We start from the raw sequence: 17,108 nt of genomic DNA on the forward strand, positions 1-17,108 counted from the left end.
TGATAATGAATGTCGAAGGGATGTTGCCATGACAAAGACTGCCCACTTTGGAAAGTCGTCAGTAGGATTTTCTTTTCTTGGCCTAGCCATGCGCCGTATACCTTATTATATTTGAGTTGTCGTGAAGAGATAGGATCACGGATGTAGATCCTAGCGACTGTGATCCGGGGGCGTCCACCAGCTACTCCACGATATGACAACCCACATATTGATGGCACTTCCTCTGGGTATCGCAGTAGACATAATCGAGATGTCGATTTAACCAGATGATAGGACAGTCGCGAAGTGCAGTGAATTAGATGGTGACGCAACGAAAGAAGAAGCTACGTCAATCAGCATCTTCGGTATAGCGAGGAGGTTTTGCTGATATGAACGTGCTATTGCTGCGGTCACGATCAAGACGGTTGCCCTACGAAGCGACATTGTGTGGTGCGACTTCAAGTCAGAGGACGCAGGGCGGAGTGAAAGCTAGATGCTGAAGTCATCGGCTGGAAATGTGATTACGTCAACTCGGCCCGTGCGCCACCAGCGCCGCTTCTCGTGGTCCAAATCTCCAGACGCGCCGAGCACGCGTCAACGATTAACGCGCATCTTGTTCTCATCCGGAACTGCCTCGGATTCCATAGAGTAGGTATGCGCACGAAAACAACATTAATGACATCTCTACCTTGTACCCACTCCCCAAACTATGCCGGATGTCACCAAAGTCCTCCTAACCTAAGCAATTCCATAACGCCTATCCTAGCTCCCTGATATGTGCTTCCGAGTGAGTAGCAAAGGAAAGCACCCTCCATGACCATCACTACAAGCAGCATCTAGTTCTCTTTACTCAATAACAGCTTCTGTCCGACCTGCAGTCCACCATGCGCATCGGCGTCGCGCAGGAACTCGCCCACCAGAGGATTCATACCACTCTGAACCGCACCATCCACCCACTCGCCTATGGGCAACGATCCCAGCCCACTACCCGCCTCGCCGCTCAACAGCTCCCGAATACTCTGCACGGGGATGATCTGGTCACCTGCGTGGTGCAGATACTCGACTCGTGAGTCGTTGTCAGCACCTGTAGTCGCCTGCAAGACCGAACGAGCGATGCCCTCAGTGACGTTCTCGAGAGAGACAAGATCTACATAGCCTGTCCAGCGGCTCAAGTCGGGCAGCGCCTTGATCAGGGACCCATATTCGAGGAGGTTGGACATGATGTCCTCAGCTGCATCGTCGCCCATGATGGCTGAGGGCCGGTGGATGAACACCGGTAGGCCGATCTGCTGGCTGACCTTTTCCAGGAAAACCTCGCTGACCCACTTGGAAGCCGCATAGCCGTTAGCTAGCCCTGCGCCACCGTCTGGATGAGGTGGGAAGCGGGCGAGCGACTCTGGAGCCAGTGTCTCGGACTTGTTGAACTTGCCTGCCGTGGCAGTCGAGACGAAATGGAGCGGAATACGGCGAGTAGATGCGAGCCGCACGAGTTCCTTTGTAGAGGAAACATTGGCGCTCCTGAGAGACTGGTATGTCTTGAGGAATGACACGTCTGCACCGTTGTGGATGATGGCGTCTGCTGAGGCTGAAATCGACTTGGCCTCCGCTTCCGTTAGTCCGCAGCGCGAAAGAGAAAGATCACCCTTGTGAAGTACGACCTTGGAGCAGCTTGCAAACTCGGCCAACTTGCTGATGTCGCGAATCGCAATGCAATGTATCTTGCCAACATCGGGGGCCTGGACTAGCAGTCGAAGCAGAGAGCTGCCCAGGAGGCCTGTCGCGCCGCTGATTACCACAGTCATGGAAGACGTGTGGTTCTGCACTGCTACTCCCGGAGCTTGGTGTGTGCTTCCTTCCAGAAGGTAGCTGGGGATCGCGGTTTCAGCCTCCCAGTCGATCGGCTTGTCAGCATCTGAAGATACATCCTGCATCATAGTTGCCATGGCGCCCAGTGTGCTGTTCTCAAACAGCTTCAATAGGGGCAGGCTGGCCTTGAAAGTCTTGTTGATGAGCTGCCGCAGCTCGATGAGCAGCATGGAGTTGCCACCAACGTGGAAAAAGTCAGAACTGGCGTCGATACGATGCATCTCCTGCATCTGCTCCGGCAGTGTGTCTAGCCAGACCTGGACCAGCTTGGATTCCATCTCTGTCAGCTCCTCTGTCGATCCTGATCCCCGCACAGTGCTTGGGATGGCGAGTCCTCGGAGAGCTCTTCTGTCCACTTTGCCAGCTGCATTTAGTGGCATCGAGGAAACGGCGATAATGGCCGCGGGTCGCATATACTGCGGCAGGTCCAGCGAGGCGGCGAGGTTGCTGAGGAATTGGATCTCGCTCTCCATCGACGTGTCTGAAGGCGACAGCACCGCATGTGCAATCAACAGGGCAGGGTCACCCCGAGGCGTAACTGCCACCATCTTTACACGTCCGTTGGCCGCGTCCAGTATGGACTGTTCGATATCTTGCAATTCGATACGCAGGCCTCTGAGTTTGATCTGCGTGTCTCCATCGATGCGACCGATGATTTCCAAGGAACCATCTGATCTGAGGACGCCCTTATCTCCAGTTCGGTACATTCTAGTCCACCCGTTCTGTGTAGCCACCGAAGTTGGCATAGGGTCGTGCAGGAACTTGCTTTGCGACTCATCGCTACTGTTGATGTATCCCATGGCTACGCCTGCGCCCGCGATGCAGACTTCTCCGGACCAACCGATTGGCAAGACGCTCAAATCTTGATCCACGATGTAGACACCGTAGTTTGGAAGGGTCCTACCAGCTGGAACAAGGCCATCATGGTGGTTTAGCAAGCTGAGATCCAGCTCGCTTGACGACATGGCGCATTCGGTCGGACCGTAAGCGTTGAAGTAGTGGAAATCGTGTTCGAAGCGGGCACCGAGCTTACGGAAGCTTTGCAGGAGCTCAGGCGAGAACTTCTCACCACCCGCCGTGGCATATGCCCAGTGTGTGCTTTGAAAAAGACTAATCGCGCCGTGCCTGAGCCAGGCGAGATATTCCGACGGGGTTGCGCTGGTGTATGTGATTTTCTCTTCCAGCACAATGTTGGCCACGGCTACAGGATCTTTGCGGAGGACTTCTGGAACGATGACGAGAGTACCTCCATTGGCGAGCGCCATGAAGATCTGGTTCAGAGACATGTCGAAACCCACGGAACTCTGCTGCAAGACCGTCTCACCTCCAAACCCATGCGTGTGTACCAAGGCCTCTACGTGGTTGCGCAAGCTACCGTGTGATAACATCACGCCTTTGGGAACTCCCGAGGTTCCACTGGTGAACAATATAGCCGCCGGCTCGCTCGCTCGGGCGGAGGCCGGAGGAAGAATTGATGTCCCACCCTGGAGAAGGAGGACATTCAGCACAGCCACGGATGGCGAGAGTTCCATGCTCGCGGTCTGGGGAGCCGTCGTGGTGTTGACAAGCAGCGCAGAGCACTTGGACTCTTCCATCATGACGCGGAGCCTCGCTGGTGGGATGTTGCAGTCCAAGGGAACGTAGACGGCGCCAACTCGGAGAATGGCAAGCAAGGAAAATACAAAGTGGGGCGACGGCTCCTGGAAGACCGCCACAACCGATCCGGGCTTCGTGCCTGCCTTGAGAAGTGCGGATGTTATCCTTCCGACATGTTGATCAAGCTGTTGGTATGTCCACGACATGCCGTTGCAGTCTTTGACTGAGGTCTCGTTCGGGTGCTTGGCGATCATCTCGTCGATACGATGCGCCAGAGTCTCCGGCCACTTGGAAGTCATTACGGGACCTGCAAGACGTTGTTAGCGCTCCGAGTCTGTGTTAAATGTGTAGACAGCCGACTTACCTTTTCCAAGCTCGATCGCAGTGCTGACATCCTGACTTGAGAATAAGGACACGTCCTGCAAGGCCATTCCGCAAGACCGAGAAAGGTCTTTCAACAAAGCGAAATACATGTCCAGAAGCTGGGATGCATCGCTTTCAGAGTACAGACCGCGCTGCACTAATAGAGTGACGCGAGTTTCGCCCCCTGGATTCTCGATGATGTCCAGAGACACGTCGTAACCGGACCCCGGGAGATCAATTGACTTGACTTCAGCCTCTGCACTATCGAAGCGTCGCTTCTCACTCACACCCTGGCGATAGTTGATGAATGCTTGGAAGAGAGGACTGATTGCTGTCGACCTCTCGCAGCTTACGTTGTCGAGCAAAACATCGAATGGCAGCCTCGAGTGGGACATTGCTCGATAAGCCTTCTTGCGCGTGTCTTTCAGCACCTCCTCGAATGAGTGCTGATTCTCCAAATGGAACCTGAGCGGCAGCAAGTTCAGATACATGCCGATGCTCTTCGCGACTCGGTCGTCCCAGCGGTTGGCGTCGGCCATACCAATGCAAACATCGCTATTGCCGAACAGCTTGAATAGGAGGACCTCAAACACGCCTAGGTGGAAGTGGAATAGATTTGCCTTCCGCTCGCGACATGCGTCTTGGATCTGCGATGAGAGCTGCGAGTCGATGACGCGACTCACTGAGTTGTGCGCGTATGCGGTCAGTGGGACGCGATTCTTGGCTGCCGAGAATGGAAGAAGAGGGAGCGGCGACGGCGGTGCTGCGAACTCGGACCGCCAGTACTCTACCTCACCTTGCATTACCCCCGATGCCAAGTCCCCGCGCAGTTTCTCCGAGTAGGACGAATACTGATACGCTGGCTCAACGTTCAGGTCTTGGCCGTTGTAGGCTTTCTGTAGGTCATCGAGGAGGACCTCCAGACTGATGCCATCCATAATGATGTGGTGGGATCCAAGGAGAAGATAGCTCTTCGTTGGTGTCAAGCTGAGATGCACAATGCGCATGCAGTCGCCATGCTCGATATCATAGACGTGGTTCTTGAGTCTCTTCAATTCGTGTGCCAGGCCCGCTTCATCAGCGAGAAGCACAGTTTCGAGGCGCAATCGCGAAGTTTCGGAAATGCCCTGCACAGGTCTCTGATTCTCATCCACGAAGAACGAAGTCCGGAAAGACTCGTGCCGTGCTGCCACCTTCTGGACGGCGCTTTCCAGGTTCCCTAGTCTTATGGTGCCGTTGACCGCCACGCATATAGTGCTGTTCGCCGTCGTCTGGTCTTCCATCAGGTGTTTTTGGAACCAGAACCGGGACTGGCCAGGTGAGATGGGGTGTATCTTGTCAAAGCTTGGCTTGGTCACCTCATTGGAGTCTGCGACCGAGCCAGAGGTGGCGGACGATGACTCCTGCTTATCCAAGTCATCATCGCTCAACTGGCTTGGGCTGGACGAGTCTGTGCTTGTCTGTGGGGTTCTTGATGGAGATGGGTCAGTGGCATCCGGGGCCGGCAATGGCGTTGCATCCGGAAACATCACTTCGGGGTCAGGGGAGGAGTCGCCCTGGTCTGGAATTTGGCGGGCTGGCGTGTTGGCCACTGCGTGATCGAGCAGCTCTTGAACCAGACCGCCAGATAAGATCATGAACACAGGCACTTCAGTCTGGAGCTCCTTCAAGAACCAGGAACGAATCTCTACAGCGACCAAAGAGTCGACGCCGAGATCATCAATTCGTGATGCAAGAATCTGGAACGCCTCTTTGTCTTCTGGAATCTGGAGTATAACGCGCAGCTTACGGATGAAGCCATCTAGAGACCGTCAGTCTTATGCTGCAGTGCATAGCCAGGATATACACGCTTACCTTGCACGATATCGCGAACCTCTTCCTCCGTAGCCGCTTCGACCAGTCGGCTCTTGATCGATGCGTCGGCCGCCCTTTTGGTGTTCTTACTGTCACCCACTTGGTCGTTCTGAAGGCAGTGCTGGAAACGAGGGAACTTAGGCCAACGAATCATCACATCGTCTAGTCCAGACGTTCTTAACGCTGTCATGACCTCGGGATTTCGCCCAGAGAGCGGATGAGACGCTAATACGGCCTCGCCAAAGCAAAGATGGAATTCTCTCTCGGATAGCAGCAAGAAGCCGACCTTGAAAGAGGCCTCGTGCACGCTCCCCAAGAACCCATGATTGCGGTTGATATATCCTACGCCCATGACAGCGCCAATGTGGAAGATGGACGCCGCTAGGCCTTGACTGCGACGCTTGTTCGCGAGCGCCGTCATGAAGGAGTTGGCAGCGCTGTAGGCTGCCTGCCCACGATTGCCGGCAATGGTGACAGCTGAGGAGAAAAATACAAAGAAATCCAGCGCATCTGCGCCTCCACGGAAGAGCTCGTCCAGAAAGATGGCTCCGCAAAGCTTGGGCCGTAGCACCTTGGTCATCTTCTCGAGCGGCATCTCTGAGAATGAGACATCGTCGAGAACCATGGCGCCATGAGCGATACCTGCGATGGGCGGGAAGTTCTGACGGATGTGGTCCACAAGCGAAGAGAGCGCAGCCTTGTCAGTAATGTCGTTCGCAAAGACTTCAACTTTCACTCCGTCTTGCTTCATGCTCTCCAGCCATCTGGCATCCATTTTCGGTGAGCGACTGGTGAGCACTATGTTCCGCGCTCCGTGCGATGCCATCCAAGTGCAGGTGGACTGTGCCAGGTCGCTGGTCAGTCCAAACATGACATATGTCTTGTCGCTCTTGAAGTGGACGAGGCCGTCGACGGTGGAAATTTGCACTGGAACTGGGGAGGCACTGTTCCAGTCCAAGACGGCTGAAGTGACAGCCTCTACTTCGGACCCACCAACCAGCTGTTCCAATGTTATGGGCGCCAGGTTGGAGCTCAAAGGCTTTGAGAGGAGCGTGTCTCTCATTGCCCACTGCACTACCCTGTTGAGTTTCGGGCGGACATCCTGTATGGTAAAACCACGAGCATGCTGCAGTGCTTGTATCCCTGTGAGCGTCATCCGAAGGCAGGAGTCGGGTAGAGTGGAGGCGATCATCTCGCCCAACTGCCTCTGTTGGGCATCCTTGGAGCCGTCCACAAACATTGCGACAGCAGAGGGCAGCAAAGACCGGACCTCGCGCTTTTGAGCGTAAGAATCAATGCTGATCCACGCGCCGTCAGCGACTGGTGTGGCGGAAGTGGTGAAGAAGACGGTCACGTTGATGAGAGATGCAGCCTCGATGACACTGGATGCCAGCTCCGGAGATGGCTCATGAATGACCATGGTAGAGTCTCTCCGGCACACAGAAAGCAGGTTCTCGACGCGCAGCAGATTGTCCAGCTGGGAGAGGAATTGAGATTCACTACCCGCCGGCACTTCAACCTCTACCACGTCTTCTGGATGGACTAGGGCATGCGAGCCATTGGTCGGCGTAATGGAGACGACAGATTTGGCCGTGGCCATGTTCGTACCCAAGACCAGATAGGTCGGCTGAAGAGGAGCCGTAAGCACAGGCGCCAACAGCGAGTAGGCAACCTTGATCACCACATCCGAAGCCTCTTCAACAGTAGCCTGTCGATTCGACATGGACATCCTGGTCTGGAGAGAACTATTATGAACCAGAGCCGGCTTGCTAGAATTAAGCGAGAGATTGACTGGCGTGGTCCGCGTGTCGATGGCATGGTATATGGTTCGCTTGGATGCGTTGTACCGGTCGTTGATGACGTGTTCGTGATGGATACGCGCAACCATGAGCTGTCCGTTCTCAAGAGCGAGCTCGTGCTCTTGTGTCCACAGCATCTTGTCGATGCTACCGTTTTTCTCCCATGTGGTGCCATAGCGCAGGCGAATGAGTGTCTCCAGGAGTTGTCGAGGATCGGGCTTGGTGCCGCTTTCCAGATCGAGCACTTGCGCAACTAGGTCGGGGATTTCGAGCAGCACAGTTCGTATGAGACCGATCGACATGTTCATATACGGTTCATCCGACCTGCAACCCTGTGTTACCCAGAGGACGGTTCCTTGGGTCTCGAACAGTCGCTGTATTCCCTTGAGCGTCTGTTCGGACAGGGAGCGAAAGATGGGCTCATCCAATTCCGCTAGGCAAAGAATCGCGCTGTTAGGTGTCGTCTTGGCAGAGCCTGTCATATCACCAAGTGTCCGATATACGGCATGCTTCACCCCAAACGGCTGGATTAGCCGAACGATCTGGCTAATAAGCTGGCTGGTTCCCAACGTCTGACCACCGATGATCACTAGGTCCCATTCCTCTTCGCCAACCGACTTGTAGGTGCTAAAGGAGGAAAGTGGCTCGCGGAGCAGCGAGACGCGGTCATCTACAGCTTGTGTAACCCAGACGGTCAGCGTTGAAGGGAACACATCGATCTCGGGGGTGGCCGTTTCAATGCCCGAGAAGCCACATTCAAGGAGCAACTGGTGCCACTCGAGCGTCGATACACCAGGCGACAGCATTCTCCCGTCGTTCTGACCTAGCCACCAACCTGTCGTGGCAGACATCATGAAACCGGTGCGGCTCACGTCATTGTTGGTGATCTCTTGCATGACCAGGTAGCCTCCAGGCTTCATGAGCTGGCGCGCGTTCCTCAGAGTGCGGCGTAGATCTGTCGTCGCGTGGAGGACCAGAGAGGCCACGACCATGTCGTACGAATGTTCCTCGTACCCTTGTGCTACGACGTCTTTCTCGCAGTCCAGAGTCTTGAATATCATCTTGTCGCACATGGCAGAGAATACCTGCTGTGCAGTCTCGAAGAAACCCGAAGAGATGTCGGTATAGGTGTAGGAGGCGAATGAGCGACCGATCTCTTTCATGATCACTTTGGTAGCTCCACCCGTACCGGCACCGATCTCAAGTACTTTCATGCGGCCGTACCGATGCACAATCTGCTTCACAGTCTGGCCGAGGAAGAGAGACCACTCTCGTAGGCCCATACCGACCTCGTAGAAGCGATCCAGGAGACCGTCCTTGGTCATGTGCTCGAGAATTGTAGTCTCGCCTCTGAGAACGGCTGGGAGGTTGTCGCCTACCGCGCGAGCTAGCTGGAGCTCGGTCCTATGCGCCCATCTGCGCGAGAGTCAAGTCAGCATTCCTGATCAAAGAGCGAAGGGGGTAGAAGCAAGAAAAAAAGCCGAAAAAGAAGGTGCGCTTTGTCACGAGAGGAGGAAGGAGTAGAACATACTTGACTTTCAAGGCCGCGATGTCGTCTGCAGTGTCATCCAGCCATCTGCTCTGAGAGTATGGTCTCGTACCGGTGGTAGAAATGACGTGGTGGTAGAACTCGAACATGCACTCAAAATGCCACTCGAGGTTCATGGTTTGTCTGACGTCCTTGGGGAAGGTACTAGTGATGTTCCTCATGTAATCGAGAACGACCCTTTCCATGACCTCAGCGAACTCGTAGTCCTCAGCCGTGGACCTAAAACCGCCCATGGCTAACTCGCAATCTGGGTTGAGCGGCGCCCAGATGTGCTCGGTGAAGAACTTCTTGTCCATATCCGCGGTGGGCTCAGCAAAAGCGACGACTCGAATACCCTCCATCTGGACCAGGCCGGCGCCCTCGTGGGTATAGATGTCGACATCGCCGCGCAGTTGCTTGGAAGTCATCGGGTTCTCAGTCAGGTGCGCGCACGAGTTTACGCTCTTGCTTTCTGCCCCGAGATGCTGCTCGCACAAACCGACATTGACGCGGAAGCTTTTGATCCCAGTGGGAACATGCAGCTGTTGAAGACTGCCATCACCCGGGAAGCAATACGCCAAGAAGATGCCCTGCAGCGCCGTGTCCAGCATAGCCGGATGTAGGAGCATCTTCACTGGCTCATCATTCTGCGCAGGCACCGAGATGGTCGAGGAAGAGTAGTCGAGCCTTCTCTCGATTGAAGAGAGCGTCCGGAAGTCGCCGCTATAGCTGTAGCCAATGGGCTCCAGAGAAGAATAAAATCGGTCTTCTGAGACGCTGGTCAGATTCGGAGGATCACCTTTTCGAGACGGCAGCCATCGGGGATGCGCTTCTCCAGTCGTCACTCGGATTTTACCAGTCGCATGCGTAGACAGGAGTTCTACTTCTGCATTGTTCGACGCATGATACGAGAAGGAAGCGACGTAACTCTTGTTACCTTCTTCCTTGGCGATGTTGTGCAGCGTGAAGAGTGTCTCAATGCCGGCATCGCTATCCCCGAACACGAGTGGTTTACCGAGGCTGAAGTCCTGTATCTCTATCACAACAATGTTTTCGTCTGGTGACAGCGATCTAGCTGCCTCCACGGCGGTGGCGATGTAAGCTGTTGCTGGATAGATGACCTGACCCTGAAGCTGATGGCCCCGGACCCACGGCATCTCACTGAGCTTAAGCAAATTCCTCCAGCGAATCTCGTTCTCGGTCACATCTGTCGTTCTCGCGCCGAGCAACGGATTGTGAGGGTTCTTGGCGCTGGCTACAGCTCTGGACATCCGAGACTCGTGCCAGTAGAGTCTGTCGTGCTCCCAGTGGTATGTGGGAAGGTCTTTCAATAGATATCGGCTGAGCGCACCAGATGTCGATAGGTCCATCGTGTGGAAGTCAACTGGAGAGGGAGAGAACCGAGACCACAAGTCGCCAAGGGCGTTGCTGAACGTATCGATATCGTCTTTCCCACGGTGCAGCAAGCCCACATATGGCAATGCTTCCGCATCACTGTGGGCACGAAGCGTCTCTAATACTGGTCCCTTCAACGCTGCATGTGGACCAACCTCGATAGCGAAGTCGAATTGGCCTTCTTTGGCAGTGGCAACAGACTGTACGGCCTGGGAGAAGAGAACAGGTCGGAGCAGGTTATTTACCCAGTATGAGCCAGAAAGATCGCAATCGCCTTGCATATCACCGCGCATCTCCGTATTCTCATACGTGCTGGAGAACCACGAAGGACCTCCCGGCGTGTCATGTTGAGGTCGGATGTTGCAGCCCTTTAGGCCCTCGAGGAAACCAGCTGCCACCTTCTCCATGTGTGACGAGTGATATGCTTTGTCGACCTTCAGGACTCTTGCAAACTTCCCTTCGTCTTGGAGAATCTCTCTCGCCTGCTCAATGGCATCGCTATCGCCCGAAAGCGTGACAGCTGTAGGCGAGTTGTAAGCGGCGACACACAAACGACCCTTGAACATTGGCAGGTCGCAAAGCTCGTTCGCGTCCTCTGCAGATGCGCCAGCGGCCATCATGGCTCCAGGCTTGTCGGATGGACACATGGTCGAATAGTAACCCCGGTAGTACGCGATCTTGACCGCCTCTGCTCGGGTGATGAACCCTTTGGCGTAAGCTGCGGCAATCTCGCCTGAGGAGTGACCGATGATCGCATGGAAGCTGACACCTGCGCTGCGGAGAAGATCGTACAAGATAATCTCGATTGTGGTTGTAAGTGGCTGTGCGTATGCAGCTTCTGCAACGCGAGACTCAGTCGCGTCGCAGGTGAGTTGGTCTACAAGTGTCCAACTTGGTCTGTGTGGCTCAGGAAGACGCTGCAGTTCACGATCCAGGTCTTCGACTATTGCCCTGATATACGGACTCTTCATCAAGCCTTTGCCCATAGTCGGCCACTGTGCACCCTGGCCAGTGAACACGCCCAGGATCTGTACTGGCCGCGAGAGTTCTTTCGCACGGGTGCCAAAACTGGAGCCAGCACTTCCCTCCGACGATACCGCCAGCAAGCTGTCAATCTTGACCTGGAGGTCCTCTGCTGACTTTGCCGATATGCTGGCTCGGATTGCATGATGAGATCTTCGAGCATACAAGGTGTAGGAAAGATCGCCAAGATCGACAGTAGGATGAGATTGAAAGTACTTCGAGTAGTAAGACAAGACTCCTCGTAATGCACTGCTGGATGCAGCTGAGAAGTTGAAGGGTGAGAACAGCGGAGTGGCAAGAGTCGTACTGTCCGGTGTAGGGGTGCCGGTGGGAGGCAGAAAGTTCTCGACGATGACATGCGCGTTCGTACCCCCGAAGCCGAAGCTGTTGACACTGGCACGGCGAATACCATCCGCGAGATTTGGCCATGGTTTGGAGCTTGTCGCAATCTCGAGATCGGTGTAGAACGGCTCCACAGCAGGATGAAGTTTGTTGAAAAGCAGATTGGGTGGTATGACGCCGTGCTGTACTGCGAGAGAGGCTTTGAGAAGACCAGCCAATCCCGCAGTACCCTCGGTATGACCAATGACGGTCTTGATGGAGCCAACATAGAGTGGATCGCCCTTATAGGACGTGCTATCGCCAGGGTGGAAGAAGGCTTTGCTGATAGCCTCAGCTTCCTTTGGATCGCCAGCTGCAGTTCCGGTTCCGTGCGCCTCAAAGTACTGGCAGCGCTGATTGGGGTCTTTTGGATCCAGTCCAGCCTTCTTGTAAGTCTGCTCGATGAGATCCATCTGTGCAGAAGCACTTGGCATGGTGATACCTTTCGTTCGACCATCCTGGTTAACTCCACTCTCTCGAATGATGCACTCGATCTTGTCGCCGTCGGCGAGCGCAGTGCTGAGACGCTTCAAGATCACAGAAGCTACACCCTCACCGCGCGCATACCCGCTAGCATCAGCATCCCACATGCGGGACCGACTATCGGCCGACAACATGTGCAGCGAGCTCTCGGCAATGTACTGCCCGGACCCAAGGATCATGTTAACTCCCGCCGCTACCGCGACGTCCGAGTCGCCGCTTCGCAGCAGCTGGACTGCTTGGTGCACCGCGACCAGACTGGAGGAGCACGCGGTGTCGATGGTCATACAGGGGCCATGCCAGTCGAAGAAATACGAAATGCGGTTCGACATGATACTTCGAGCCGTACCTGTCGGAGCATAGGTTGGCAAAGTGTCGACGTCTTTGTGCAAATGGTCGTGGTAGTCGGCACACATGAGTCCAACGTAGACCCCGGTACGAGAGCCGATCAAGGATTCCAGCGGTATTCCCGCTGCCTCCAGCGATTCGTAGACCACTTCCATCAGCAGGCGCTGCTGTGGGTCAATGGCGGCTACTTCGACGGGCTTGATATTGAAGAACCCCGCGTCGAAGTGACGGTGGTCCTCCTCGAGAAAGTACGACTCCCTAACATCCGTCGTTGCGTGGTGGTTCGGGTCCGGATGGTAGAAGTTGTCGATGTTGAAACGATCCTCCGGGATGCGCTTGAGAAGATCGCGCGGATTGAGCAGAAGCTCCCAGAGTTTGGAAGAGTTGTTCGAAGAGCCAGGGAAGCGCATGCCGCTTCCAATAACGGCGATTGGCTCTCCGTTGCCATGTGAAGTCTCGCGGTGGGCAGTCATTGCGAATGCAAGATGTCGTATAGCTTGGAACGCGGTGTTGAAACTCGGCAATGATCACAGACGCGCGAAAGGATTTGGTGAAGCAAGGTTTTCTTGGTCAAGTAATCCCTTTCATTCGTACTATCGAACTACACTACTACCTACTAACTTCCATACAAATGCTCACTCAGGGCTGACCTAGCTTTCCTGTGGCGTTCTCGACTTCGGCTTTTCGTGCAAACACCAACATTCGAGAGAATCTGGAGTCGTTGCTGTCAGGCTGATGTATTTCGGGGTCGGTGTCAGACGTGTAAGAACAGCCAGTGCGATTCGGGCCTTTACATGAAATCAGTGTGCAAAGGAAGAATCCGGAGCGGATAAAGATGCTATGATGAAACTGTAGCCTGATCGGGCCAGTACCGAGCATGCAACGTCGGTACTTTTCTCTTTCGATATGGGCAACAAAAATACCGAATAGTCTGCTGGGCCACGGTATCGGTACTATCCTGTAGTAGCGCTGAGGCCGCACCCGCTTGTAGTGAAGGAAAATCGTAAGTACCGAAATGATGACACAATATATAGACGGATAGGTCTTTCTTCCACACTCATGCCCATTCGACCGTCAAACACGACCCGCAAACATACTTCCTGTTCATCTCTACCTATCCAAGCGAGCACGCAGTTGTGACCAAGTCCAGCGAGGCCGAATCGAGTCGTTGGGCCATCGAATCATCCAGGCAAAGACACCAGCATCAAGCATAGTAAGTTCGTTCATCAAAAAAGGCAACGTGTGCAACATGCTAACCTTATCTCTTTAAGGCTTTCTTCGCTTTTCTACAGAAAACATGCCGTCAGGACCAGTCATAAGTGACTGGATCTGCAAGTCGCTAGTCTTCTTTCTCGCTATTGCCATGCAAGCGCGCCTGACCACGAAGCTCACGCCTGGTTTCTCTAAAAATCTCGAAGAGAGACTACCGGACCACAATAGAGTGCTGTTTTCATGGTGGCTGAACCCTTCGGATCAGCAGCTGAAAGCTTTCATGCTCGGCGTCAGTGCCTTCCTCTCGGTCGTACTCTGGGTACCGAGCCTCCGTGGTATCGGGCTGCCAATGGGCGTCGTCTTGTCTATAACAGGGCTTTACTCTGACTTGCAGTTGAAGGAAAGCTTCATTCCGCACACTGCTCTTTTGTTAATGTGCTGCGCTGCGCTGTATCTGGAGTAGTAGAGAGGGGTATTATGAGGGCCATGGATATTGTGCTGGACAATGTACCATGCACTTCGGTGACCTGGCGTTATCGATGTAGCTGTGCGCGTGCAATATTTCTCTTTGTCGGGTATCCTATCAATAAATCACGAGCTCTTGGCTTATATCAGCTGTATGTATACCAATCGTGTATACCGCCTATCCCCAAAAGCGACGAGCCTTTCATCATCTAGTAAGAAAGTTTCTCCGAATCAAAGAGCCTCCGGCAGACGGTCCGCTAGCGCGAGGCTAGTGAGTGGGTCCTGAGGTCGGGGCGCAAACGATCAAAGCTTCATCCCTTAGATATCCGTGAACGTGTGCAATCATCCGCTACAAAGCTCGTATCGTGAGCATATCGCACGCCTAAAAGGACCTTGTTGGGCATTGAGTGTGGTTCAAAATTTCTTTTTATACCCGCCTTGGCCATATATTGCGAGCTTAGAGATTGTAATCTACTGCCCCCACCCGTACTCCGCCCTCTCACTCCCGCCCCCTTTGACCCCGTCGCTCACATCGTCCTCGTCAATCTGCTTGCAATCATCCATCACAGCGCTTTAAGCGCAGCAGTAATAAAGCACAACCAAGCCGGCAGATCTGTAGTCCAAGCTCTGATCCAATTCATCCGAAGCCAAGACTCCATGGAGATGACAACATTACCATGTGGAATGTTTTTCTCGATAGCTGCTATGCGGCTCAGAGCCGTTGGTGCAAACAGCATATGAGCTAAACTGAAGAATAGTCCCCATGCATACCACGTCGTCGAGCCGAACTGATGTCCCGGTATAAGCAGGTTGAGAATGCCGAGAAGGTAGCCGACGGGGTAGAAGACGATCAGCACCCACTGCCATCGAAGGCCGCCCCTAGTCCACCAGGCGGGAAGAATAGAGTTTGCTAACGGGCGGATGGGGTCCTGCACCCAAGTTCCGAACATCAGGTGCTCGTCGAGGGCGAACATGAGGGTCATGGAGGATACGAGCGCCGGACTGAGGCGGAGAAGCCGGAGAGCAATCTCCGCGAGTGACATGGCTGGCCGATGGGTAGTGGGTAAGAATTCAATGTTGGTAGAGTTCAAGAAGCTGATTTCCGTGCTTCCAAATCAAGTAATCCTTGACATTTGCGACGCTTTGGAGATGATAGCTGAAAGGTCACCTTGTTGCTCGCAATTTATCCCTGCAATTGCATCAGTTTTTCTGCTTCCGAAGGTGTGTGGGACGTGTGTTGTGGGAAAACTGGAAAGTCCCGAACACCTGGGCACGTCTGACCGTCTGACAGCGCGTGCATATCACGCCACTCGGCTACCACGTCCCAGAAAATCCACCGAAGCCCATTCGGCTCGAATTACCCCCTTGAATCTGGGAAGCGTCATGTTCACGGGCGTGGTGTATGTTCAGTAATGATTCGTAACACCTGAAGGCGTCTTAGAATTTGTGGGGGTATCTTGCCAAGACTGAGTGCCGGAGAATACAATTTGTGAAGTTTACAGAGGGCAGTGATACCTTATCTATCGTTTCATTAACGGTATGTATGAGGATCTATTTGCTCGCAATACCGCTCGATATTGTCACACATCGGTATCCTTTACACTGGCTTGTACACAAGCTCATGTAGTCTGCGAATCTCCTCCTTCAGCGCCTTGGTCCCTGCTCTATCTGCCGAGCCATTTCCGCATCCTTCACTTTTCAGCATCAGCTCGAGGAGGTGCCGGGGGATAACACTGTCGCGAGTATCGCTCTCGCATCCATCGCCATCTGAGCCGGCCTCGCGATCATTCGGGTAGCCCAGTAAACGGCCAATTCTATCTACCATTCTAATTACAGCTTGAATAAGAACAATGATCTGCAGGTCCGGATCGGGAGGCAAGGAGACGTCAACTATGTTGAGAAACGAGATCGTAAAGAGATTGATCTGGCGGCGTGTGGCGAGTAGCGCTGCTCGAATGGCGGAAAAGGTATTTCGACAGTGGTGTAGGAGATTTGCGTGGCAGGAGAGTAAAAGAAGGCTCGTAGGCATGTCAACGCTACTGCTATGAGACGTCTGGTGCACTACAGCGAAGTCAACACTGCTATCTGTTCGACGCCTTTTTAGCGGCGATCGGCCTGTCGTGTCAGACATGTAGCTTCTTGACTCATCAACGTCCAATCCTTCGATTGGACTCAGCCAACTACTGGCTACAGTGCTAGACTTGCGATTGTCGTGTGAGTCGTAGATAGCCGAGTGATTGGGTCCGACGATGTCGACGAGCAGCCTGTGGTAGGTTTGAAGGCTTTGCGTCATAGAGATGACAGTATCGCAGAGAGTACGGTTCTCCTCTGGTGGTGTAGCCAAAGCTGTCAGACCCAAACCCGAGTGGATGTTCGTTGACCCGGCCCCTGTAGAGGTTGCGGCCCCCAATTGTCGGGACAGCTGCATATTCAGGTCTGACAACTCTTGCATTGTCTCTTGGCGCATGGGTGAAAAGCAACCGCGTCCGTGGAGTGGCTCGGTAGAATCGATTGTAGGTCGTTCGTCTTCCGTGAGTGTTGGAATGGACTGGCCCGTGGAAAGATCCATCGTCGGAAGGAGGAAGTGTTCGGTCGGTAGATTCATCGAATCGTCTTCGAGTGTGGCTTCCCCAGCGAGTGCAAAGTCGAAGGGGTCCAGGTACTGAACTGTGACACTTTGTAACGTTGGGTCAATCGGTGTATCGTCGAGATCATGTACTAGCCAAGCGTCGCTGTCCATGGTAAAGTCGACAGCGGTTCTCGTTTGCGATACAGCGTTGGGAAGAGGTGATGATCGCGTGGGTTTGGATGGGTCGTGA

At 54.0% G+C, this 17,108-nt stretch overlaps 2 protein-coding genes across 2 annotated transcripts; both read right to left on the reverse strand.

Annotated features, from left to right (window-relative positions):
- Positions 1-815: 815 nt before the first annotated feature.
- Positions 816-13,085, reverse strand: J4E90_003520 (putative Hybrid PKS-NRPS biosynthetic cluster; the record flags this gene model as incomplete). Its single annotated transcript, XM_051433089.1, has 4 exons — positions 816-3,748; positions 3,806-5,605; positions 5,659-8,873; positions 8,989-13,085. 4 exons carry the CDS (start codon positions 13,083-13,085, stop codon positions 816-818), a joined length of 12,045 nt encoding a protein of 4,014 aa, XP_051292987.1.
- Positions 13,086-15,886: 2,801 nt separating this feature from the next.
- On the reverse strand, positions 15,887-17,029 carry J4E90_003521 (uncharacterized protein; the record flags this gene model as incomplete). The annotated part of the gene is made up of 2 exons (XM_051433090.1): positions 15,887-16,236; positions 16,474-17,029. 2 exons carry the CDS (start codon positions 17,027-17,029, stop codon positions 15,887-15,889), a joined length of 906 nt encoding a protein of 301 aa, XP_051292988.1.
- Between the last annotated feature and the right edge of the window lie 79 nt (positions 17,030-17,108).

The sequence above is a fragment of the Alternaria incomplexa genome, assembly GCF_024043165.1.
Source record: "Alternaria incomplexa strain BMP 0042 chromosome Unknown scaffold_4, whole genome shotgun sequence".
Lineage (NCBI taxonomy): Eukaryota > Fungi > Ascomycota > Dothideomycetes > Pleosporales > Pleosporaceae > Alternaria > Alternaria incomplexa.